The sequence below is a fragment of the Cydia amplana genome, chromosome 16, assembly GCF_948474715.1.
Source record: "Cydia amplana chromosome 16, ilCydAmpl1.1, whole genome shotgun sequence".
Lineage (NCBI taxonomy): Eukaryota > Metazoa > Arthropoda > Insecta > Lepidoptera > Tortricidae > Cydia > Cydia amplana.
The window spans coordinates 12,449,204-12,474,501 of record NC_086084.1 but is presented as its reverse complement, the minus strand read 5'-3'; the positions used below and the strand labels follow the sequence as shown (position 1 = coordinate 12,474,501).

Below are 25,298 nucleotides of genomic sequence, written 5' to 3'. Positions count from 1 at the left end.
CCTCATCCCTTAAAACTAGTAAAATTTCGCCTGTGTTTAAGGGAAAAGGAAAAAGAGAAAACATTGATGGATACAGACCCGTCTCCATAATTCCAGCGGTGGCTAAGGTGTTCGAAAATGGCCTCAGCTCGCGACTAACAGATTTTCTTACGGCTACAGACGCTCTATCTGTGCGGCAATATGCCTACCGCGCGGGCCGCTCGACTTGCGCAATGACGCGCGAGCTGGTGCGCTGTGTCGTGGGCGCTCGCGAACAGGGCCGGCAGGTCGCTCTGTTATGCTGTGACCTGTCAAAGGCGTTCGATGTTGCCGACCACAGCGTGCTTGCTATCAAACTGCGGCACTACGGCATAAGAGGTAAAGCGCACGCACTCTTAACAGATATGCTTCATGGTAGGTCCCAGGCAGTGGTAGGTGACGGGGGCCGAGTGAGATCGGAAGCGATATCGACGGCAATGGGAGTTGCGCAAGGGTCGTCGGTGTCGAATATACTTTTCTCGCTGCTTCTAAATGACCTTCCGAAAGCAATAACAGCGGGAGAAGCTTATATGTATGCCGATGACGTCGCTGTTGTAGTATCCGCACCCACTATAGATGAACTCGAGCAGCGCCTAAATGAAGTTGCTAGTCAGGTATCGCGGTATTTCAGTGTGAACGGCTTAGTACTTAACTTAAAAAAGACCCATTTCCTGCATTTCAATCTTGCAGGAAGAGATCCTAGGGATCTAGTGGTACTCGTGGACCGTGTCAGAATAGACCAGGTCCAAAGCACCGCATTTCTGGGCATTGAACTTGATAGGGGCCTCCAGTGGGAAGCACACACTATTAAAGTTTGCAATAAACTGGCGGGTGCCTGCTTCGCACTGCGACGCCTGGCAAGGGTGGTGCCCAGGGATGTGGTGAGGTCTTGCTATTTTGCCACTGTGCACTCGATCCTCCAATACGGTGCGGAGCTGTGGGGCCGCGCTGCCGAATGGGAGCGCGTCTTCCGTATGCAGAAAAGAGCCGTCCGAGCGATTGTGCAGGTAGGACAAAGTACATCTGCAAAACCACACTTTAAGGACCTCCAGATACTCACTCTGCCCTCTGTAGTTATATACCAAGTGGCTGTCTATGTGCGATGCCACCTTAATGAATACGTGAGAGGAGCTGACGTACACGGTCGTAACTTGCGGAATGCCCACAGACTCTTGGGTGTAAAGCATAGGTTAGCCAAGTCAGCGAAACTAACCCACGTGATGGGGCCGACTGTGTACAACCGACTGCCGAGTCATGTCACGAATGCGCCGTCATTAACTAGCTTTAAAATGCCACTGAAACGATGGCTTATCGAGCACACTTTTTATAGCTTTAATGAGTTTATGGAGTACAAAATAAGTACCTAAACTTAGATTTTAATTTAATTTTATATTATGTTATTATGTAAAATGTTACAAATCCTATTTTGTAAATAATTTCTTGTAAATAATATTGTGACATATAATACGAATTATTATGAATAAATATATGAATATGCGGGTTGAAAGGGCATGAGTCTGATAAGTGTCGTTTTAAAAATTATCGCTGCCAAAAGTGTCACAATAAAGGCCACTTGAAAAAGGTGTGTAGTGCGCGTGTGAACAATATTTCTGTTGAAGATGTAACTCCAGATGACCAGGACTGCAGTGACTGTCAGGAATGTAAAGTCTTTAGTTTAAGGTGCGTACACTATGATCCTATACTAATGACTGTTGCCATTAACGGTAAAGAGTTTGATATGGAAGTAGATTCCGGTTCGAGCAGTAGCGTAATTTCAGATAGCATGTATCGAATAGAATTTTCAGAAACACAGTTAAGTAGTTGTAGTATGAGAATATGTTTTTACAACGGTCATAAAATTTTACCCTTGGGTCGTTTTTCAACTCAAGTGTCATTTAATGGTATTACAAAACAAATTTCATTTTATGTCATAAAAAATGGAGGTCCAGCCTTGCTTGGGCGAGATTTTATGGCCGAGTTCGGATTAGGTATAATGCCTATAAATAAAAATTACAATTTAAACTGTTCGTGCGATATAGATACCGACAAGTTGTTACAGAAATATAAAGAATTATTTAATGACGATTTGGGTTGTTTTAAATATGGTGAAGTTAAGTTACAGCTTAAAGATGGTGTCAAACCGAAATTTTGCAAAGCTCGACCCCTACCTTTTGCTCTTAAGGGTCCCGTAGAGGAGGAGTTGATGAAACTCGTTGATAAAGGTATATTGGTACCTGTAAATCATTCCGACTACGCGACGCCTATAGTACCGGTACGAAAGGCTAACGGTAGTGTAAGAATATGCGCGGACTATTCGATAACTATAAATAACGATGTATATATAGATAAATATCCGCTTCCGCGTATCGAAGAAGTGTTCGCAAAACTCAGTGGTGGTCAACATTTTTCCAAGTTGGATTGTAGTCAAGCGTACAATCAGTTCCGATTATCGAAAGATTCGCAAAGGCTTACTACTATTAATACGACTAAGGGGCTGTTTATGTATACACGTCTCGTATTCGGATTGGCAAGTGCACCCGCGATTTTTCAGCGGGCGCTCGAAAGCGTACTAGCGGGTATCGAAGGGGTAGCCGTGTTTTTAGATGACGTGTGTGTAACGGGGCCGACTAAAGAAATACATCTGAAAAGATTAGAGGAAGTTTTTAAGCGGTTCCAAAATGCGGGGTTGAGGTTAGGTAAGGATAAGTGTGCTTTTTTCCAGGAAAGCGTCACATACTTAGGTCATATTATTAATAAAGACGGGTTACTGAAGTGTCCAAAGAAAGTTGAAGCAATTGTCAGTGCTCCCCGGCCTAATAATGTGACAGAATTGAAAAGATTCCTGGGTATATCTAACTATTACCGAAATTTCGTTCCAAATGCATCATCTTTGCTAGGGCCTTTACATGAGCTGTTGCGCGCTGACGCGAAATGGGAGTGGTCAGAGCGGCAGCAGGCGGCGTTCGAGGCGATGAAGCGCGAGCTGGCGTCAGATCGCGTACTCACGCACTTTGAACCGAGCGCGCAGCTGACGGTAGCGGTAGATGCTGGTCCTTACGGCCTTGGGGCAGTACTGGGTCAAATCGGCCCCGATGGCAACGAGCGACCACTCGCTTATGGTTCAAGATCCCTAACAGCTGGCGAGCGAAACTATAGCCAGCTTCACAAAGAGGCCGCAGCAATTGTATTTGGTGTGACACGGTTCCACCAATATTTATATGGTCGGCAGGAGCCTTTTGTTTTGAAAACGGATCATAAACCGCTCTTGGCAATATTTGGCAAGAGCAACGGTATTCCTGTAATGACAGCGTCGCGTTTAATCCGGTTCGGTATAATTTTGTCAGCATATAATTACAAAATTAAATATATTACTAGTAAACAAAACGAGGTTGCGGATTATTTCTCGCGTATACCGACTCAGAATCAGGATCCGCAGGAGTCAGCAGTTGAAGATGAGGAAATACATACTATAAATTCAATGCAATTGAACAGTCTTCCGTTAACATATAAAGATATTCAGGTAGCTACGGCCAGCGATAAGTGTTTACGCACTGTACTTAGGTATATAAAGTATGGCTGGCCACGTAAAATTAAATGTAAGAATATCTATCCATACTTTTTATGCCGTAACGAACTCGACGTAGAACAAGGTTGTTTATTACGAGGGCATAAGGTGGTTATTCCGGCGATTTATAGGCCTAGATTGCTACAAGAAATGCACAAATCGCACCAGGGAATAGTCAAAACAAAAAGTAATGCACGAGCGCGCTTATGGTGGCCTAACATAGATAAGGATATCGAACAGCTGATTAATGCATGTACCGTATGCGTGCATCAGCGCGGCGCGCCCCCGCGCGCCCCTCCTTCGCCATGGGCCCGGCCCACCTCTGCGTGGCAAAGGGTACATATAGACTATTTCTCGGTGGGTCAAAGGTCGTTCTTAATAGTAGTAGATGCCTTTAGTAAATGGCTGGAATGCTTAGATATGGGAAACAATTTAACTACGCGGAATTTAATAACAAAATTGAAGGGTTTGTTTGCCAGGTTCGGCCTTCCAAGAGTTATTGTCTCGGATAATGATGCAAAAATAGCTTCTCAGGAATTTGTCGAGTTTTGCAAAATAAACGGGATACAATACCTTACGTCGCCTATTTATCACCCGTGCAGTAACGGCCTCGCGGAAATAAATGTTCGTACGTGTAAGACGCAGTTAAAGTCCATTTTACAGTGTCACTCGTGTGTTCAGGTCATAGATGAGAAATTACAAGATTTTTTATTTGAATACCGTAATACTGCACACTGTACGACGAGTGCCAGCCCGGCTAAGTTAATGTTGGGGCGCGAGCTGCGCTGTCGGCTGGACTTGTTGCGACCGCCGGCGCCGGCGCCGCGCGGAAACAATAATAAGGAAAAATGTAACAATACATTTTTTAGATGGTTTGAAATAGGTGACCTAGTGTGGGCCAGATGTTATGAAAACCGTAAACCATGTTGGAAAAAAGCGTGTATTTGTAAGAAACTTGGCAATAGAATGTACGAGGTAAAATTAGAAAATGATATTGTATGTAAGAGGCATATCGATCAATTATTAAAATATACGAATGTGGGAACTAATCTGTTATCGTCAACTGACGTACAAACGTCAAGTTCTGCCGATTACACACCTGTAGTATCAGACCCCCTTCCTTGTTCGCTTGATGTTCCAATTACTGTTAATGATCAATCGGACAGCGCGGGGGAAGAGGTGAGGATTGCGGAGGGGGAGATGACTGAGACAGAGACTCCTATGAGTGCGAGCGAAAATGATCAAGTACTTGAATCATCGGAGCATTCTGAGCAACCGGTGCAAGACATTAGTGAGCAAGTCTCGTCAGGCTCATCGCCTGCTCCTCAGCCTGGATGTAACTTAAGACCTAGGCTTAAGAAAATTAATTATAAGGTTTAGCAAATAAGTAATTTATTGTAATTGTCCCCAGATTCCCAAATTAAGTCGGGAGGAGTTGATATGTATGCATGTCTATGTGTGCGCGCGCGCACCCCGATACCTACACATCATACAAGTCAGTAATAAACCAGCTGTGCATCGGTACGAGTGCGTTTCATTGCTCCCCACTCTACCCACATACATCTCAAGACCCCTCGAGTCGAAGGTCCAAGCAGTCACGGACTTCCCTCCTCCAACTAACATCAAGCAACTACGGGGCTTCTTGGGCATGATTAACTTTTATAGGAGGTTTCTTCCTCGAGCAGCCGAGATACAAGCCCCACTGCATGCACTGCTGACAGGTTCCGTGAAGGGATCGCAAGCAGTCAACCTCACTGGAGAGACGCTGAAAGCTTTTCAGGCCTGTAAAGAGAGCTTGTCAAATGCAGCGATGCTAGCGCATCCCGATTGCACTGCAAAGCTAGCGGTGGTCACGGATGCATCCGACAAGGCTCTCGGTGCAGTACTCCAGCAATTTAAAAATGGCGCTTGGGAACCTCTGGCCTTCTTTTCCCGAAAGCTCAGCCCCTCTCAGGCCAAATACTCGCCCTACGACAGGGAGCTGTTGGCCATATACGAGGCGGTGAAATATTTTAGGCACATGCTTGAGGCTCGTCATTTCACTGTCTATACTGACCACAAGCCCATCAGTTTCGCCTTCCATGAAAGGAAGAGTAACTGTTCGCCTAGGCAGTATAGACACCTTGACTTCATATCTCAATTCACGACAGACATCCGCCACATAAGTGGCAAAGACAACGTAGTCGCGGACGCGTTGTCGCGAATTGAGGAACTAGAAGCACCTGTGAGCCTCGAGACAATAGCCCAACACCAAGCCTCCGACCCTGAACTTCAACAGCTCTTGAGCAACGGGTCATCACTGCATCTGCAGAAACTTCATGTTCCTGGAAGCCAAACCCCTTTGTACTGCGACGTCAGTACACTGGCTACCAGGCCTTATGTACCTAAGTTTCTGCGGAAGAAGGTGTTTGATAGCCTTCATTCCTTAAGCCATCCTGGCTGCAGCGCATCGGCGAAACTAGTTTCCGAGCGTTTCGTCTGGCCAGGTGTTAAAAAAGATTGCAGGGAGTGGGCGCGTTCCTGCTTGCCGTGCCAGCGAGCTAAAGTCAACCGTCACGTGACTTCCTCACTGGGCACCTTTAACTTGCCGCGCGCCCGCTTCAAACAGATCCATATAGACCTGGTGGGGCCCCTCCCACTTTCTCAGGGCTATCGGTATTGCCTCACAGCAGTAGATCGATTTACTCGCTGGCCAGAGGCAGTACCGATAGAAGATATCACGGCAGAAACCGTTGCAAAAGCACTGCTGTCCACCTGGATTGCTCGGTTCGGCTGTCCTACAAGCATTACAACTGACCGTGGCCGTCAATTTGAGTCGGCCCTATTTCAATGCTTAGCTAGGATAGCCGGATTCGAGCATAAAAGGACGACAGCATACCATCCTGCTTGCAACGGTTTAGTGGAAAGGTATCACCGACAACTAAAAGCGGCTATCGTCTGTCATGCAAATGACAGATGGACTGAGTCGTTGCCGTGGGTCCTCCTGGGAATACGTGCCTCTTTCAAAGAAGATCTGCAAGGATCTTCGGCCGAGTTGGTCTACGGAGAGCCGTTACGACTCCCTGGCGAGTTTTGGGAGCCGAGCGCTGGTGTAACTTCGGATATATCCGACTTTTCCGCCAGACTCAAAAGCTACATGGAAAAGCTACGATCCGTTCCTGCTTCACGACACTGTAAGCCCAGAGTGTTTGTGCACAAGGAACTGGAAACCTGTAGTCATGTCTTCCTTCGCGATGACACTACAAGAGGTTCCCTCACCCCAGCTTACTCCGGGCCTCACAAAGTACTCGTCAGAGACGACAAAATATTTAAAATCCTTCTTAATAGCAAGGAGGCGACAGTGTCTATTGACCGGCTCAAGCCAGCCTTTATGCTAGACAATAATGATAATGTCAAAGACACTCCCGCTCCTGTGACAGAAACACCTCAGGTACCTGAAACCAGAACAACTCGTTCAGGTCGTACAATTAGGTTTCCTGATTATTATCGTCCCTGAGGGACTCTGGTGGGGGGTGGTGTAGGTACTTATACACATTTTATACACATACATTTTTATATACCTATATTTATATTTATATATTTTACCTAAACTTACATACACTCCTACATATGTCGATAAACCGACTATCGATACTATCGACTTCACCTCCGTCCTAGCGCGAACCGGTCTTGTAGCTAGGCCCGGCGTCCGCGCAACAGAGGTCATTTGACAGTCACTGCCATGATACGACGCGGAACGCATGTCTCTCTCGCTGCGATCCTATTGTTTTGCTTTTCGCTTCCCGCTTGTTTACTTTACCTAATTCTATCTTCTGAACTGTTCTACTTCTGCTTTAAACCTGTGCCTGTGTGTTCTACCCTTCTGTGCCTTCTGTATTGCTCGTGTATGGATTTCCTGTGTGCTTTAACGAAGTATACCACTTGAACTGTAAGTCTGCATTTATTATTTACAAGACCCAGTGGATAGTGCACAACCCCGACCATACACCATACATGGAGAGTCAGTTTTATTTATTTCGACCAATCACCTTAATCTAATACATTTTATTAAATACAGTGATACAAGACTTAAAACTAGGCACATAACATTCCACACAATTCATTAACATGATATAAACGGTAAAAAACACATAAAAGTAAAATTACACGAAATTACACGTAAAATCAAGATTACACTAAAACATGCATGATTAAGAGATATTCACGACAGTCTCCCCCACGTGTGCCAACACCGTCTTCATGTGAGGAGTGGATGGGTATAAGCCGGGAAACTGGGCGGCGGACGTCACCTGCGCGGGTGCGAACAATGGCCACTCTTACATGGCCATCCGGGCCGGAAAAGAGCTGGACGATTACGCCTCTGGGCCACGTTCCTCGTGGCATGGAGCAGTCGCTTATTATGACGCTGTCGCCTACGTGCAATCTCTGTATGTTGTGATGAGCGTCGGGTATATTCGTAGCTGCAGCGGTAGATGATAGTGGATTCGTTCGAGGCCTTTCTAATGGTAAGTCGCCCACGGGAACCTTGAGGTTGGCCCCGCGACAGGTTCGACACCATTGGCGCTTACCTGATCGATAACGAATACTACCGCGCAGTCCGACTATGTGATATTTTTGTTTTAACTCGCTTATCACTGTCGAGTGGTTGCCGTTGTACAGAGCGTGAAAATGATGAATTAGCAGCTTGGCGAAGTCTTCTTTAGCGTGTAAGACGGGTACTTGCTTACTTCCGCCGTCTGTCACGATGACTCCGTATTCGTCAAGTTTTACTGCTATTCTGCGTAGCGGAGATTTTTTCGGTAGCGCATGCCCAGCTTCCAGGGACTTCACTTCCTCTGGATAGGCTTCATATTGGCTCCGTTTGATTAGCGATATCTCAGCTAAAATCAAATTCCCCTTGATCATTTCTGTGTCTGTATTCTTATATGGCAACTTGGCGTTATTTACCTCGGTGGCAACCAGAACTCTAGCCGTGGCCCTAACTAAATGCGTATATTCGGAAAAACTGTTTACCTTAGGTAGGTACTCGAATTTACTTTTAGTTTTCTTATTTGAGCGCACGGATTTTGACGCGCGTCGTCGTGTATGACACGTCGCGACGTTGTCGGCGACGGGCGCGAGCGTTTCAATTATTGACGATCGCGGCTTATGGTCGCTTTTAGGTTCGGGTTCTACAGCCCACCGGGAGGTTGCTCCTACTTGAGCAGGTTTGCCTCGGTCAAACGTCGACGCGGGCCGCGTTGTGGCCAATATCTGCGCGGTCGGCACGTCTTTGGGCGGGCTTAGAGAGCTTTCGCTCCCCCCGACGAAAGACGTGTTGCCTTTTCTACCTACGCTAGATTTTATCGCGGACGTGTTTGACGTGAAGCTAACTGTGTTTACGGCTCGTGCCCAGCTAACCTTAGTTGCAGATGAGGCCGTGTGCAATCCGTGCAGCAGTCTATGATGACTTGCTTCGCATTCGCCTACGCCGCATGCTACGTATTTGCATGTATTCGGCTGATGAGGCGCGGATTTTAAACACTTAAAACACAGCCGCGCACCCTTCGCTAGTTCCCATCTATCAGAAATCGTTGCCGCCATAAACTGTGCGCACGTGCTAACGAAGTGATCCCCATTACAAATGGGGCACGTATTGCGCGGCGGCACAGAGATGGACGATTCCTGATCGAATCTAGCTCCGGTTGACGCGGGTTTTTTTCTATTATTACTATCGCGGTGCTTTACCTGTGCGATAGTAGACTTACTGCGTGAACTACTTTTCGAATCGCGTGAGTAAGTTTCGTGGGAATCGGACTCCGAATCCGTGCTAGAATCGCGGGTGGACGCGGGGGCGCGAGACCTAGAGAGAGCGTTGCTCGATCGTCTGGGTTCGCGCTCAGAAGAAACCGTGTTCCCTACATTTCGCGATCTATTTCCCGTATCACGTGTGTATGTTTCGTGGGAATCTGACTCCGAATCCGAACTATATTCACGGTAGAACGCGGGGGCACGAGACCCAGAGAGAGCACGGCTCGATCGTCTCGGTTCGCGCACAGAGGATACCGCATTCACTGCATTCCGTGATCTATTGGACGGCTTATGTCGGTTTACGCGCTTGGCCGCAGTGCTAATTTCGTTAAGAAACTCGGATATCGCAACTAACCCAGGTGATTCTACGTTAGACTGCCTGTATTTGGCCCATTCATAGCGCACTATCAGATTCAACTTATCCACGATTTTATTTACAAGCTCAGGCGCGTGTAAATAGTTTTCTTGACGCAACGATCGAATGGTGGCGACGGCGTTCGCGATATGGGCGGCAAATGAGGCGATATTCGCATTGTCTTCGGACAAACGCGGCATGCGTTTGATGTTATGTATTTCCGTAAGAACAATTTCCTCAGGGTCGCCGAACTGCCGTTCTAGCGCTTCCATTATTTCGTACGGATCCTGAACCGTATACATGATTGATTTTACGGCGGTCCGAGCTTCGCCCTTAAGTGCGCGCCTAATCCGACTCACGTTATTGACGGCACTAAACATGGGCGACGTATCCTCGAACTCTGCCCTAAATGATATCCACTCGGTGATATCTCCGCCGAATGCGGGTAATTCTGGCGGTTTATGGTACATTGGCGCGTAGGTACCGTGCGGTACCTCTAAAAAGCGCGGTTGAGGTCTGCTAGCCCGATCGGCGGCTGCACGCGGCGCGGTCTCTTTCGGCGGCGGGATTTTAACGTTTTCACTCGCGATCTCGCGCTGTAACCTAGCTTGTCGTTCTACCCAACTTCTAGTCCGTTCTTCGACGGTCGCGTCACTGCTGCCGACAGACTGCGCCTTCAGTTGCGCAACCTGCAGCCTTAACTTTGCAGTGTCGGACTCTGCCTTAGCAACGGTTAGAGTGGCTTTATGAACCTCGAGCTCGGCCATTAGCACGGCTAATTTCTTATCGCGTTCCCTATTTACCGATTCGCGATTTCTCTTTGACGATTCGCGATCAGACGGCGCCCGCGGCGGCGGCGCGACATCGGTGTCTTTATGCACTAGCGTATTTGACCTACTGCGAACTAATACCGTATTGTCGAACGCTTCCGAGTGTACCGACTCGTTCTCACCGGTAGTGTTCCGGTTGCCACTGGTGCCCTTGCTCCACGTATTGGTCTCGCCGGACGTAGTCTTTCCGGACGAGGGGGTAGGGGTGTCCATGTTCGGTGCGGGGGCAGGCTGGCCCCTGGTGCGCGAGCGAAGGCTTCGTGCTCCCTTTTCGGACATCTTCTTCTTGGAACCACTTCACTTTACACTTTACACACGCGGGGGGTCCCTAACTATATACCTGCCTACGCCTATGATCTGACGTTACAGAGCGCAACGTCGATGCCCTAAGCGTGGATCCCTCGTGGCACTGAGTCTCCCGCAATGGCAAAGTGCAATGCCTAGAGCGTTTGAAAGCAGTGTGTTGGTATCAACCATGTGACACATGCAACGAAAGTTGCCAGGACACGTGAGTGGAGGTAAACCTACAACACTGCACGGTCCGTCCGGCAAGCCGGTAATTGGGGTATGGAAAGGTTATTGGGGTAGGGTCTGAACCGAAGCGAACTTCTAGGCTCAGCGCGTACTTTATTTTTTCTTGCCGTCTGAGTTAAGCAATAGTTCGCTTGAAACTCAGCGCGTACTTTATTCTTTCTTGCTGTCTGAGTTAAGCAATAGTTCGCTTGAAACTCAGCGCGTACGTGTTTCTTTCTTCATCCGGTTCGAAGGACCAAACTGTCGAGCGTAGACTGTAGCTTTTTTCTTTATATTTGTTCTCCGAAGTGAAGAAACGCAAGTCAGGAACGCGCCGGCCGCTATGTTGCCCAGAAGTCCGCTTTACCTCCAATTTACCACCAATTACCGGGATGTGTTTGTGTCAAATAAAAACACATATTTAACTTTAATAATACTGGAGAGTGTTCAAGCAAAGTGCTTGGGTGGGTGAGTAAAACTCTCTGAATAAGCAACCAAGATCGGGGTTTATATAGGCAGAATATCCCGTCGTAGGTACTTTTCCAGCAACTAGGGAGTGTTACATGGAGAGTCAGTTTTATTTATTTCGACCAATCACCTTAATCTAATACATTTTATTAAATACAGTGATACAAGACTTAAAACTAGGCACATAACATTCCACACAATACATTAACATGATATAAACGGTAAAAAACACATAAAAGTAAAATTACACGAAATTACACGTAAAATCAAGATTACACTAAAACATGCATGATTAAGAGCTATTCACGACAAAAATTATACGCCGTATTTCATATTTAGATCATAATAATATTGATGTGATATCATATCCAATATCCGTATCTACATACATAGGTATTATCGATTGTCTGTAGTTAATTTTGAGAATCATGAATTCTCAGGTCACGATTATTCGCTTAATTAATTATAGTTTTAACACGAATGTCTGCAATATAACTTTATTAACAGACGGGCGTCACGGGCGTAGTTTAGTGTGCTTAGATAAACATGCGATGTCGAGAGAATAGAATTCAATTTCAGCACAGAGCCTGACAGCTTATGAGCTTGAAATATTGAGATTTATTTGAGCTATAATGTACCTAAGTGTTGGTACATGTACCTACCTAAATAAAGCAACTTTCTTCAAATTTTGTTAGAACTTTCAAAATGTAACATTTAAGTAACAAAAAACATATACGAGGGTAATTTGAGAAGTAACTTGTTTCGCCTACGTATAGATGGCGTTGGCGTCAACTCTGTATGTATTGATTTAGTTTAGTAATTAAACATATTTAATATGTGGCGTCATGTAATTTTTGGCAGGAATTTGACATTTGACAGTAGTTCAAACAAAACTGGTCTGAGTTACGCGGGAAAATGGAGAAAATTGGAATTCGTGGAGTTTTTCAGTTCTTTTTTTGAAAGGCAAAACTGTGAAACAAATCCATAAAAGGATTTTACATACGTTGGGTAGTTCGTGTCCTTCCTAGGGAACGATTTGACTTTGCGTAAATGAGTTTAAGCGAGGCAGGACATGCATTAAAGATGCACCTCGCCCTGGAGTCCCGAAAACAGCACTTTTACCCGAAATCATCGATAAAATCCATGATTTAGTTTTAGCCGACCGAAGATTGAAAATACGCGAATTAGCTGAAGCCACAAACATCTCTTCTGAGCGGGTGCATTTTATTTTACACGACGATTTGCACAAGAAAAAGCTTTGTGTAAGGTAAGTGCCGCGATTACTGACTCCAGAACAAATGCGTATTCGCATGTGAACATCTGATGAAGATTTGCAGGTGTTTAAAAAAAATCCAACAGATTTTATTCGCCGTTTTGTTACTATGGATGGAACCTGGATCCATCACTACATCCCGGAGACGAAACATCAGTCGAAACAATGGGCTGGTCATGGTGAGCCAACTCCAAAGAAAGCCATATGCATTCCGTCTGCTGGAAAGGTGATGGCGTCTGTGTTTTGGGACGCAAAGGGATACTTTTAATTGCCTACCTGGCCAAGGGAAAAACTATAACTGGAGCATACTACGCATCACTTTTGGATCAGTTACAGGCGGCAATAGCTGAAAAACGTCCAGGTTTGGCAAAAAATAATGTGATTTTTCATCATGACTACGCTCCGGTGCATTCAAGTCGTGTCGCTGCACAAAAATTGTCGGAGTTACGATTGGAACTTCTTCCACACCCTACTTATTCACCAGATTTGGCTTCGTCGGACTATCACCTCTTCCCGAAACTGAAAACATTTCTCTTAGGGCGAAATTTTAAGTCCGATGAGGAGGTTATATGGGAGGTCAATGCGTATTTCGAGGCCCTTGAAGAAACGCACTTACGTGAAGGCCATGGTATAATAATATACTCCGCCTGGTACTCTCTTCCGAGATTCGCGAATGACCTAACTGTCACTTGCCTACGTCATCATGCTGTTTACAGGTTCTCAAACTTTAAAATGTGGGAGAATTTTAACCAACGGTGAAAATTATTTTAACGGCATTAATTTTAAGTTATTCATGTAGAAACATAGTAAAATAAAACAAATCTATATTGCCCTTTTCACTCCTACTCTTACAGTTCCGAATAGAACAGCCAACCATTTTCGTAACAAAACATTAATTACCAAGCTTACGACGTGAAAAGTTTGGAAAACACTGCGACTGCTGACACTGAGCGAGAAGGAAATAACAATTAACACGCGTTCGACAAGGATGACGGTCAGGGACAACATGGCGGATTGTCAAATGTGACAGCGCTATCCTGTGTTGCCAGTAGTGTAAACAGAATTACCCGAACGTCTGAAATTTCTTTCGTGAATCGGAAGATATTGCTAACGAATAATTAAAAATGACGTGTTATTGTAAATTTAAGATAAAATACATATAAATGAAAATTATAAAATTATAAAGAAATATTTTAACTTATTAACCATAGATATAATATACCCATGTAACATGTTATGTTGAAATAAAGTGGCAATGTTATTGTGACGTAGGCAAGTGACACTCTGGGAAGAGAAGACCATGTTTTATTAGACCATGCGTGAAGGCATAGAGAAGTTGCAGACTCGTTGGGACAAGTGCGTAGAACTTCGGAGGGATTACGTAGAGAAATAAAATAAATACATTTGCAATATTATTATTTTTTGATATGAAACCAAGTTACTTCTCAAACAACCCTTACATATCTTGATTCTTGGTCATCATCATTCAATTTAAGAGCTGGGCTCTTGTCGGTGCAGCGTGATGAAGTTGTCTCCACCTTGGTTAATCCGAAGCCAGCCCCTTAGTGTCCTGGTACGACACGCGGCCCCTACATGCTCCATGCTTCATGTTGATTCTTGGTATTTTCTCAATTAAGCCTCCCCTAAAGCGACTTTGAGGAACTGTCACAGGGACCATCATTCGACGCGTGGGAGGGGGGATGACTTTTTAAATAGCACACTCTTACTATCTACAGCAAAACAATTAACTACCGCTATTTGTTACCATCGATGGTAACAAAGTCGACCCGAGGGTAATTGAATATTAAGTGTTTTTAAAAGCCATAAAGTGCCTAATAAACATTTGTTTACTGTACATTTATTAAAGTAAAATGTATAAAAATAAAAAAGGTAAATAATTGCCGAAAAAACTTGCTTCAAAAAATGAATCAAGTCATTACTACGGACTACGGACACCGATTATTATATATTATTATCCATCTTTGAGTGGAATTCATGAATTCATTAAATCCACAATAAGGATAACCATTAAAAATACTTCAAAGAAGGTCTTTTCATCCCCCAATTAGCATGAAATTGAATCCTATTAATACAAATTCCTTTGTTACAGGCTAAAGATTGAGCAAGATGGTGAAATAACTATGGAGATGGACGACAAAGTGTCGGGGCCGGGGGGAGTGGCGCAGAAGAACTGGACGCACACTAACGCCAGCTCCCCGCTCCCCCTGGACATGACCTTCAACCATGGGCACGTGGTGCAGATCTGCGTGTACAGCGTGCTGATGGTGGTCTCGGCGACGGGCAACCTCACTGTGCTGACCCAGCTGGTGAAGCGGAGGAGAGCGGGCCGCGCCAGCAGGCTCGATTTGCTGCTGATGCATTTGGCTATCGCTGATCTTATGGTAAGTGTTATCATCTCCTAGCCGTTTTCGGCCACAGCGACTGCGTTCTACCGCTGAGAGCGTCTGGTGTGCTCTCATGTGACTGACCTGACACAGCCAATTTTTGCAGCGAATGTGCGGCCACACTCGCTGCTAACCCCTCCGATTAATTGTACGATGATAAAGCGTTATCATAACATGAAATGGGGCTATTTGGTACATTTTTTATGATATGGTGAGCGATTATCCGCACCCGCAACCCCAGTGGGGTTATAGGTACTTGTAACTTGTAACTAGGGCTTGCAATTCGAATATTCGACCTGTTTTGATATTCGAATATTCGGCCGCTCAGGTTTCGAATATTCGAATATATCAAAAAGTATGTTATTTTTACGGTGCGTAAGTTTTAAGTTAAAGGGTCATTCTGTTTATTCAGTACAAGCGTACGTTAAGCGAATTTTTGAAGTCTAAACCTTGCCACTTATCGCAATTCTCAAATTTAATCATACCAAACCTGCCCAACTTGGTAATCTAACCATGCACCTTTAGCTGACGAATAATCCACCCAGTACTCAACTAACTTTTTCCCTTAAATATTCCAATATTATATAATTAGCCGACCATTAGGAATAATAACTTGCCAAAACAAATAAAGTCAATAAAGATTCAAAATACAATGAAATTAAAGGCTTTTTTACAGGCCTCTGAGTGATTACAAGTTAATTTAAATCGGAAAATAATTACCTACTTACTAAAAAACTATCTTACATACCTAGGTGTTTGGATGGTTAAAATTATATTATTTCACGCAACGACGCATTTATAATAAGTTATATCTAGAAATATTAAATACGTCTAATTTTGGCGTTTTACTTGTTTTTATAAATGTGGGCATCTTATAAATAGTAGGATGATAAAATCTAGTCAATTAAGTAGATTTCTGCCAAATATCCTTAGTTTTAGCAATATGTGAAAAAAGCTTTTGAATAAAACGATAATAAACCGATTTCTCGTTCCTTTTCTTATTTTTTATAATATTCGAATAATTATTCGAATATTCGAATACGTCGTCAGAAAAAGTCGAATATTCGAATATCTGAAAGTTTCGAATATTTGCAAGCCCTACTTGTAACTTTAAGATGGGAGTAATACGCTCTTTTGTTAATTTTTAGACTAAAATATCACTTACCTACTGTTTCATATACTTGTATAAGTTGTATATTATGACAAAATCTTCTCTGCCTGTCTGCTAGTCTTATAAGAACTAAGTACGTTACCTACAAGTAATAGGTATTTGCTTTTAAGATTATTAGGTACAACTAAATAAGTGGTTCAATTTCAATTTGAACAGAAAATTTTATTAATTAAATGCATAAATTGAAATATGATCTTAGTAAATTAAGCGATAAATTGTTTATTAATCAAGCAGCCCTGACGGAGTGAGTATAATACTGCTATTAGCGCGCGATGGAACAAGAGTGAAAGTCCATGAATAAATAACAGTTAATAAGTAATTATTAGCCTACACCGGCGTCCTTGCAACAACGTGCCTTAAGGTGACAGTCCATTTCCAACCGCAGCTGCACTACTGTTCATTTTACTATGGAAATTGACAGTAACAGCGACGCGTTCAGTACTTACCAGTAGTGCAGCTGCGGTCAAAAATGGAATGTTACCCTTACAGGCCAATTTGAGCTCAGGAAAATCCGTTCAGTAGTTTTTAAACATACAGACAGATAGACAGACGTGGCAGGGGACTTTGTTTTAATAATATGTATTGATTCTCAATTTACCTGATAAATAACGAATTTAGCACCCTCGCAAGGTCACCTATTCGCGCAGATAGCTATTGAATACTCGTTCGATCACACACGATGATTTGAAACATTGCGCAACCCTGCCCGTGCTACAATACAATCCTATTCAGCGTAGTGCCACAGAATAAATAATAGTACTAGGTACAGAAGACTCATTCACTCTCTAACAAAACGCGTCTGTTACGATCAGCACAGATATGCGACAGCGCCACGCGCGGCTTATGGCTAGCCACCAAAATTGGTGTGGAACGGATGTACTTTTAGCTACCTGTAGCAAAGCGACGAAATCGCGGAGTGAGCCACGCCTGGTAGTGCTTTCAGCGGGCTACTTATAAATATAAAGTCTGTATTGGGCCCCATACATTCCAGGAAACTTCTCTTTCCGAACAGACCCTACCAGCCTATTGGGAACGACTACTTCTTTCTAGATATATCTTTTCATGTGAATAATTAATTTAAATACCACATAATGTTCGAAGCTATCGTTTTTTTAGTACTCACAGTTTTTTTATTTAACCTTTCTTAGACAAATTCTTCGGAATTGATTAGAAAATTTCTGCAAATTTTACTCAAAGATTTTGCCGTTACAAACTGTTTTCAGCGTTCTATGATGAAAATGGTTAGAAACTAATTTAATAATACCTACCTTTATAATTGCCTTATTTAAAATTTTAAATACGTAACATGAGATATAAGGTAAATTAACGTACTAGTGCTCGACATGCTAATGCCCAATAGATGGCACCCTGCTGTCACCTCTATTGACAATGACTTAAGTTTCAAGATGACATGTAGGTACTGGGACCGCGTCGAGCACCAGTACGTTTACCTTAGTTAGTCATTTAATCACATTTGCGGGAATTAGTTACTAAAACATCGATAAACAGTGGTTTCCAAAGTAAAAGTTCAGGTACACGCAAGAATAAAAAAACCGGCCAAGTGCGAGTCGGACTCGCGCACGGAGAGTTCCGCACCATCAACAAAAAATAGAGCAAAACAAGCAAAAAAACGGTCACCCATCCAAGTACTGACCCCGCCCGACATTGCTTAACTTCGGTCAAAAATCACGTTTGTTGTATGGGAGCCCCACTTCTTTATTTTATTCTGTTTTTACGAGTAGTATTTGTTGTTATAGCGGCAACAGAAATACATCATCTGTGAAAATTTCAACTGTCTAGCTATCACGGTTCGTGAGATACAGCCTGGTGACCGACGGACGCACGGACGGACAGCGGAGTCTTATACATGATGTATTTCTGTTGCTGTGAAAATTTCAACTATCACAGTTCATGAGATACAGCCTGGTGACAGACAGACAGACGGACGGACAGAGGAGTCTTAGTGTTTGTTATAAATGTTAGTGTTTGTTATTAGCGGCAACGGAAATACAAATTTCAACTGTCTATCACGGTTCATGATAGATAGATCCTGGTGACAAACAGAGGGGCAGTGCCCAGTCTTAGTATTAGGGTCCCGTTTTTACCCTTTGGGTACGGAACCCTAAGAATAGGATTATCTTTACAAACGATTTGCTTTCAACCGGCTCAGCGGCCGTGGTTCGTGGCGAGAGGGAGGGATAAAAAGGATGAATGCCGCTCTGGCTTCTTGATTCCTGATTTATAATTCAATTTAATGCTTTTGCGGGTTTCGCTAATTATGAAGCTAAGTAATTTACTCATCTTTGCTGCCTGACTTTGATGTAGGTACCTAAATAAATGAGGGTTTGACTTTATCTACAGTATTTTATACTCTAATCTAATCGGTCCATTACCTAAATACATTTTAGGCCCGTCATGTCAACGGCTACCTACGTCAAATATTAGATATTATGTCAGTGTCAAAAAAGTGTCAAAAGTGACAATCAATCAATCAATCTTTGGGTAATATGGCTCCATCGATACTGTCGATGATTTCGCCAACGTCGAAGTGGATCCCTCGTGGGATCGAATTAATATTATTTGTAATAAATAAACTTCAGCCAGTGTACGGTATATAAAATTATAAAATTATGGCCTCTAGGGCTCTAGCCAGCCACGGTTAGAGGTAGAAATACCAAATGCTCGTAGAGCACGACGTTGTTCGGTTGTATTATGAGCTCTTGTAAGGCGATAGCTGGACTTTACAAGGGCCACGTGGGGCTACCTGGCGTTGACGCCAGAATGGCGATTAAACTCGTATCAAGATTAATTCTTCATTATCCGCACACTTCCATATTAGTTTACTGTATAATAAGCTATCAGTATTATACTTTAAACAACATTAATGGGCAAAAACAAAGAAATTAATCACGACCCGATGTGACCAAGATGGCGGTCGACAAGAAGCCTCGTCAAAAGTGACGTTTTTTCAAACAAACACGTCACTTTTGACACTTGTTTGACACTGACATATCCAATCCATATCGTTTCAATATCTAATATTTGACGTATCTTAAAGTTCGAATATGGCTGTACGTCTCCGCCTGGCGCCTATTACTTTCCTCGCTACTTCCCATGCCACTCGACGAATGTGTGGCAGGAGTATTAAGTTATAAATGCTATTAAATTGATTCACTATGATGTTCAAAATAATCAAAATATATATATTATCTGGGGGCACGGCCGTGCCCCCGCCAAGACGAGACAAAGGGCAAAAGGCAGTACATATCTTTTCTCGGCATATTATATTCAGAGCAAAGTTAAAGGTTATAGGTATGTAATGCATTAAAAACAAAACACCTACTTCTCAAACTCACTCCACCTTTTGCATGTGAGTGTGACGGGTAGTAAATAGTTATTTGTTTTACAAGGGAGCAAAGTTGTTGTTTAACTGCTCGTATTGATACCCGAGCAAGCGGAAACGGCGTAGCGAGTGGTTCAAAAAATGGAATCTTGAGCGTTGAGAGTGTTTCAAAGTGCCCCCGAGTGAAAAATAGTGTGTAGAAAATATTACCTGTAAGATATCAAACCAAATCAAATCCTAATGTATGTTATTAAATATTTATCATTCAAAATCATCATTTAAAAGTCAATTCTACCAGCAAATATAAGAAAACAACTCCAAATTTGCATTTTATTACTTTGCCTGACATGAGTGACATGTGAATAAAATGCAACTTTGCTATCAGTTTTTGAACAGTCAAGAAAGCCTTCACCAGTTGATGTGAAAATGATAGAGTATGTATTATCAGAATATGAACGTCAGTATATTATGTATTCAAAAATATTTCAGAAATTTTTAACTTAATAGTAGTTTATGCAACAGTGATATAATAAGGGTTCTTAAAATTCAAGGGTCGAAGTTACAAAACGAGACGTAGTCGAGTTTTGTAAAAAAAGACCCGAGAATTTTAAGAACCAATTATGAGCTGTTGCATACATTACTTTTTCTATGACAGCTGCAGCAAAAAAAAGAGTTATTATTAAAAAAAAAGAGTTATTATTTAAAAAAAATTGAGTTATTATTTAAAAAAAAAAGAGTTATTATTGTAAATGAAAACATACCTCTTTCAATCAAGATGATCGGAACTTGTATCTTTAAAAAAAATAAAGCAGTTGTATTATACTCATAAGATGACTGCTAGCAGTCATCTTATGAGCCTATAGACAAATCATTCAAATGACATTGCTTTAGATATCACTGTCAGTCATTTAATTGACACATTTAAGTGCTGGAGTAGAAAAAAATAATTATGTCTCTCGTTATCGTGTGATTCGTGTGTTCTAATAATAGCATGGGACCCGGACCCTTAATCAACGTAACGAAAAATTCTTTGAACATAATCACGTGTAGATAAATTTTTTAAGCTTTTAGTAGGTAAGTACTCGGCCCCCAATCGCACGGAAGCTTTTTCAACGCGCGTTAACCTTTTGGACGCCAATTACCGATATATACGCACCGCAGGTCCAACGCCAAAGACATATTAATCGGTCATAAACCACAGAGCAACATAGACCTAGGTGCATATGCATAAAGTTCAATTTCAGTTTTGACACTTCGGTGACGTGGCGTCTGAGAGACAGCTGTTGTGTTTGACACGGCGTCGAAAAGGTTAAAAAAGCGTTTGAATGACACAAATGGATAACCATGTATACATGTATTCACACGACAGCGGTGGCGCTTTCGTTGTTGGATTTTCGACTTTAAGCCTTGGTCGTTAAATCGAATTTTAGAGTGCAGACGGATTCAAGCGCTTTTTTAACGCGCGTTGAAAAAGCTCTCGTGCGAATGGCAACTCGCAACGCTGGCTCTCGTAAACTTTTCCGCACTCTTCTATAAGTGGTAGTGTTTTTTTTTTGTTTTATACATATGTTATTTGTAGGGAGGTACAACATCCTCCGTCGTGGCAAGGTGAATCTTTTTTTTAGGGTTCCGTACCCAAAGGGTAAAAACGGGACCCTTATTACTATTACCCTTATTACTTTGCTGTCCGTCTGTCTGTCACACCTGGCTGTATCTCATGAACCGTAATAGCTAAGAGAGTTGAAATTTTCTAAGATAATTCAACTTCAACTTCAACATTTATTCAGCAAATAGGCCACAAGGGCACTTTTACACGTCAACATTGAATTTACATACAAGCAAAATAATAATAATTATACATCAACAATTATTAAATACAACTACAACTACCAAATCAAACTAACGTAATACAATTACTTAGAGATGTATAAGGTCTCTTAATGTCGAATTACATAAAAAAACTATAATAATAATATTAAAATAAAAACAAAACAGATACATGGAAAAAAAATCTAAACTTATTTAGAGGTGTAAATGTCTCTAAGTGTCAGAACTAAAAAATAACATAGTTTATCAAATTATCCTTAGAGATGTATAGGGTCTCCAAGAGTCACAATCCTGTATGATTAACACATTACGAGAGAAAAAAAAAAACATACGAGAACCGAATGAGGCGTCTCACTGCAATTAAATTAAAAAATAAAGTTACTAAATATATTCGTGTTAGCTTAAACAGACCCGTCTCCACAAACAGCACCCGTTCACGAGTACGACGCGTATCTCAGCCATCGCCTCCCTCAACCTTCATTCGGGAAAGTGGCGACCCGATCAACGACGCCACCGTAAGCAAAGACTTTTAAGCGAGCATGACATGTTCAAGCTACCGGCCTATATTAATATTAAAATAGTGATAACACTTAGCTGTGAGACACAGCATTTTGTGCTCGTATGTTACATAAAAGACGGTATAGCTTCACATAATTACTAGCCTAAATTGACTTAGAGATGTAAAGGTCTCTAAGTGTCCGAATCATTAAAAATATAAGTATGTACAATAAAATAAAAATAATAAAATGAATAAATACTTAGGGATGTAAAGGTCTCCAAGTGTCAGAATCATTAAAAATAAAATAAATAATTATTTAGAGATGTATATGGTCTCCAAGTGTCCAAAACTAAAATTAAATTAAACAATATAATCAAGCGAGAACATGATTGTCTCATGTGTCAATTCTACTGGACACTAGCATATTTAATTTACAATGAAAAAACAATATTTATTGAACTCTTATCATACTATCGAAATCAAGCTACAGGCTTAAAGGCATCTCTATCGTGTATAAAATCATTTACAGTGTAGTACGCCTTACTTAACAAGGAGCGCTTAATGTGTGACTTAAATTTGGTAAGTGGTAAATTCGCTATGTCAGTAGGGACTTTGTTATAAAAACGTGTACAGTTCCCGACGAAAGACGTACTAACCTTACGGAGGCGGTGGGCGGGCACAGCAAGTTTATGTTTGTTTCTAGTGTTATAGTTATGGATGTCACTGTTAAGCTTGAATTCGTGGATGTTTTTCCGAACATACATAATATTCTCAAGTATGTATTGAGATGCAATGGTAAGAATGTTAACCTCTTTGAATTTCTCTCTCAGAGATACTCGAGCGCCCAGTCCATAGATGGAACGTACAGCTCGTTTTTGCAGCACAAATATTGTCTGAATGTCTGCCGCTTTTCCCCACAACAGAATTCCATACGACATAACACTATGGAAATAACTAAAGTATACCAGCCTGGCCGTCTCTACGTTTGTTAGCTGTCTGATTCTCCTCACTGCATAGGCTGCTGAACTGAGTTTGCCGGCTAGAGTGGTTATATGTGCATGCCATTGCAGTTTTGAGTCTAAAGTGACTCCCAGGAAAACAGTTCGATCTTCAAATTCCAGCGTATCACCTTTTATTTTAATCTTGCTGTTAGTTACCTGCTTGACGTTAGGTAGCGTAAACTTGATGCATTTGGTTTTCTTGGCGTTCAAAAGCAAATTGTTTGCCGTAAACCAGTTTACTACGGTAGATAACGCTTCATTAATGCTATCGAAGCTATTTTCCTTTCTGTCCACTTTAAATATAAGGGAAGTGTCATCTGCGAATAACACTATATCATGTCTATCTTGCACAACTTTTGGTAAATCATTAATGTATACCAAAAACAGGAAGGGACCAAGAATTGAACCTTGAGGCACTCCGAGGGCTACCGGGGACCCCGCTGATTGAGCTCCATTAATAACTACTCGCTGAGTTCTATCCGAAAGGTACGATGAGACTAGGTCAAGGGCACTAGCCTTTATCCCATAGCGGCTTAATTTTCTCTTTAAATTTTCGTGATCAACGCAATCAAATGCCTTTGACAGATCACAGAAAATTCCCACAGCATCTTGAGCTTTTTCCCAAGCGTCAAAGATGTGTTTTAGAAGTACCGCACCGGCGTCAGTAGTAGATCGACCTCTGGTAAAACCAAATTGATTGCTGTCCAGCAGTTTATTTCTGTTGAAATGTGACAATAGTTGATTCAGAATAAGTTTCTCGAACACTTTGCTTAATGCCGGTAGTATTGAAATTGGTCTAAAGTTCGCTGGATCTGTTTTCGTTCCTGATTTAAACAGCGGGATGATTTTACTATGTTTCATAATATCTGGAAAAATACCAGCATCAATGCATCTGTTGAAAATCTCAGCCAAGTATGGTGTAATCGATTCAATAATGGAATGTAATACTTTGACTGACAGGCCCCAAAGATCTTCTGTTTTGTAATGTATTTCTGTTGCCGCTATAACAACAAATACTAAACACAGAAGAAAATAAATATTTAAGTGGGGCTCCCATACAACAAATGTGATTGTTTTGCCGTTTCTTGCGTAATGGTACGGAACCCTTCGTGCGCGAGTACGACTCGGACTTAACCGGTTTTTTCAATATATTTATTCACGTAATATGTCCAGCTAGGTATAAACATAACAGTAAAAAGTAAAATATTAATTTCATTATACTCAACGTAAGACCTCGTACTCAAAGTAAGAGTATATACTCGTTTCTGTAGCGAGTGAGGTTGTATGGCTTGCTTTCATAATGTACATTGTACATGCTTTTATGTGAGAGATATATTCGTACATTTTATGTGTTTCAATTAAAGTCACATGTGTTACATATTGTAGGAGCTTTATTATTTTGTTGTAGCTATGTAGCTATTATGTTTCTCAATTTTATTGTGTTCTTTCTTATTCAGTCGCTAGAGGCATAGAGAAATATAGTAAGACAAGAGTGCTCACTCCATACATCCGTTCAGACTATTAATTTCAGTATTAAATTATACAACGGGACTTAATCGCGTATCTAAGTTCGAAAAACTCGCGCGGTTAGACGATGCTGATGTCAACTTAAGCCAGTCTTCTCCGAGACCACGGGGACAACGCCGTCCTCGAAACGTCGGAGGTAAATCTTAAAACTTAGATACGCGATTAAGTCCCGTTGTATAATTTAATAATGTGTAAAAATCGTGAAAGTTTAAATCAGTATTAATTTCAGTGTCTACATCTAGCATCGAGTAGCGGAACTATCAGTACCTACTGCTACTTGACAATAGATGTAGCACCGACCGGAAAGTCTTATCTCAACAGCATAAGACTTTCCGGTCGGTGCTACATCTATTGTCAAGTAGCAGTACTGATAGTTCCGCTACTCGATGCTAGATACTAATAGTCTTTTTAGTACTAAAACTGATGTATGGAGTGAGCACTCTATGTGTTTTTTTCTCTATGCTAGAGGCATGTTATGAACGTTAAGAGCTCGCAGCAAGCTCGGTTCTCCATACAAACGTAGTTACGCTCTCATTTTAAAACGACTTGGGGCCCGATTCGGATTTAGTAATAGACATCTATTAGATATATTTTAGACATCGCCAAGATACGGTAACGATATGTTTAAGATCTAACCTGTCAAATTTGACATTTCCGCGATTCTGGAGATACTCTTGAACGATTTCCACAAGATTTTACTTGGAGATATTAAT

General features: G+C 42.0%; 1 protein-coding gene across 2 annotated transcripts in view; it reads left to right on the top strand.

Annotated features, from left to right (window-relative positions):
* LOC134655083 (adipokinetic hormone/corazonin-related peptide receptor variant I) overlaps nucleotides 1–25,298 on the top strand; it is a 186,064-nt gene that overhangs the window by 112,166 nt on the left and 48,600 nt on the right. For both annotated transcript variants that reach the window (XM_063510546.1, XM_063510545.1), the window contains exon 3: nucleotides 14,923–15,214. In XM_063510546.1, coding sequence (XP_063366616.1) covers nucleotides 14,954–15,214 — 261 coding nt within the window. In that variant the 5' untranslated portion in view covers nucleotides 14,923–14,953. The remainder of the gene's footprint in view (nucleotides 1–14,922; nucleotides 15,215–25,298) is intronic.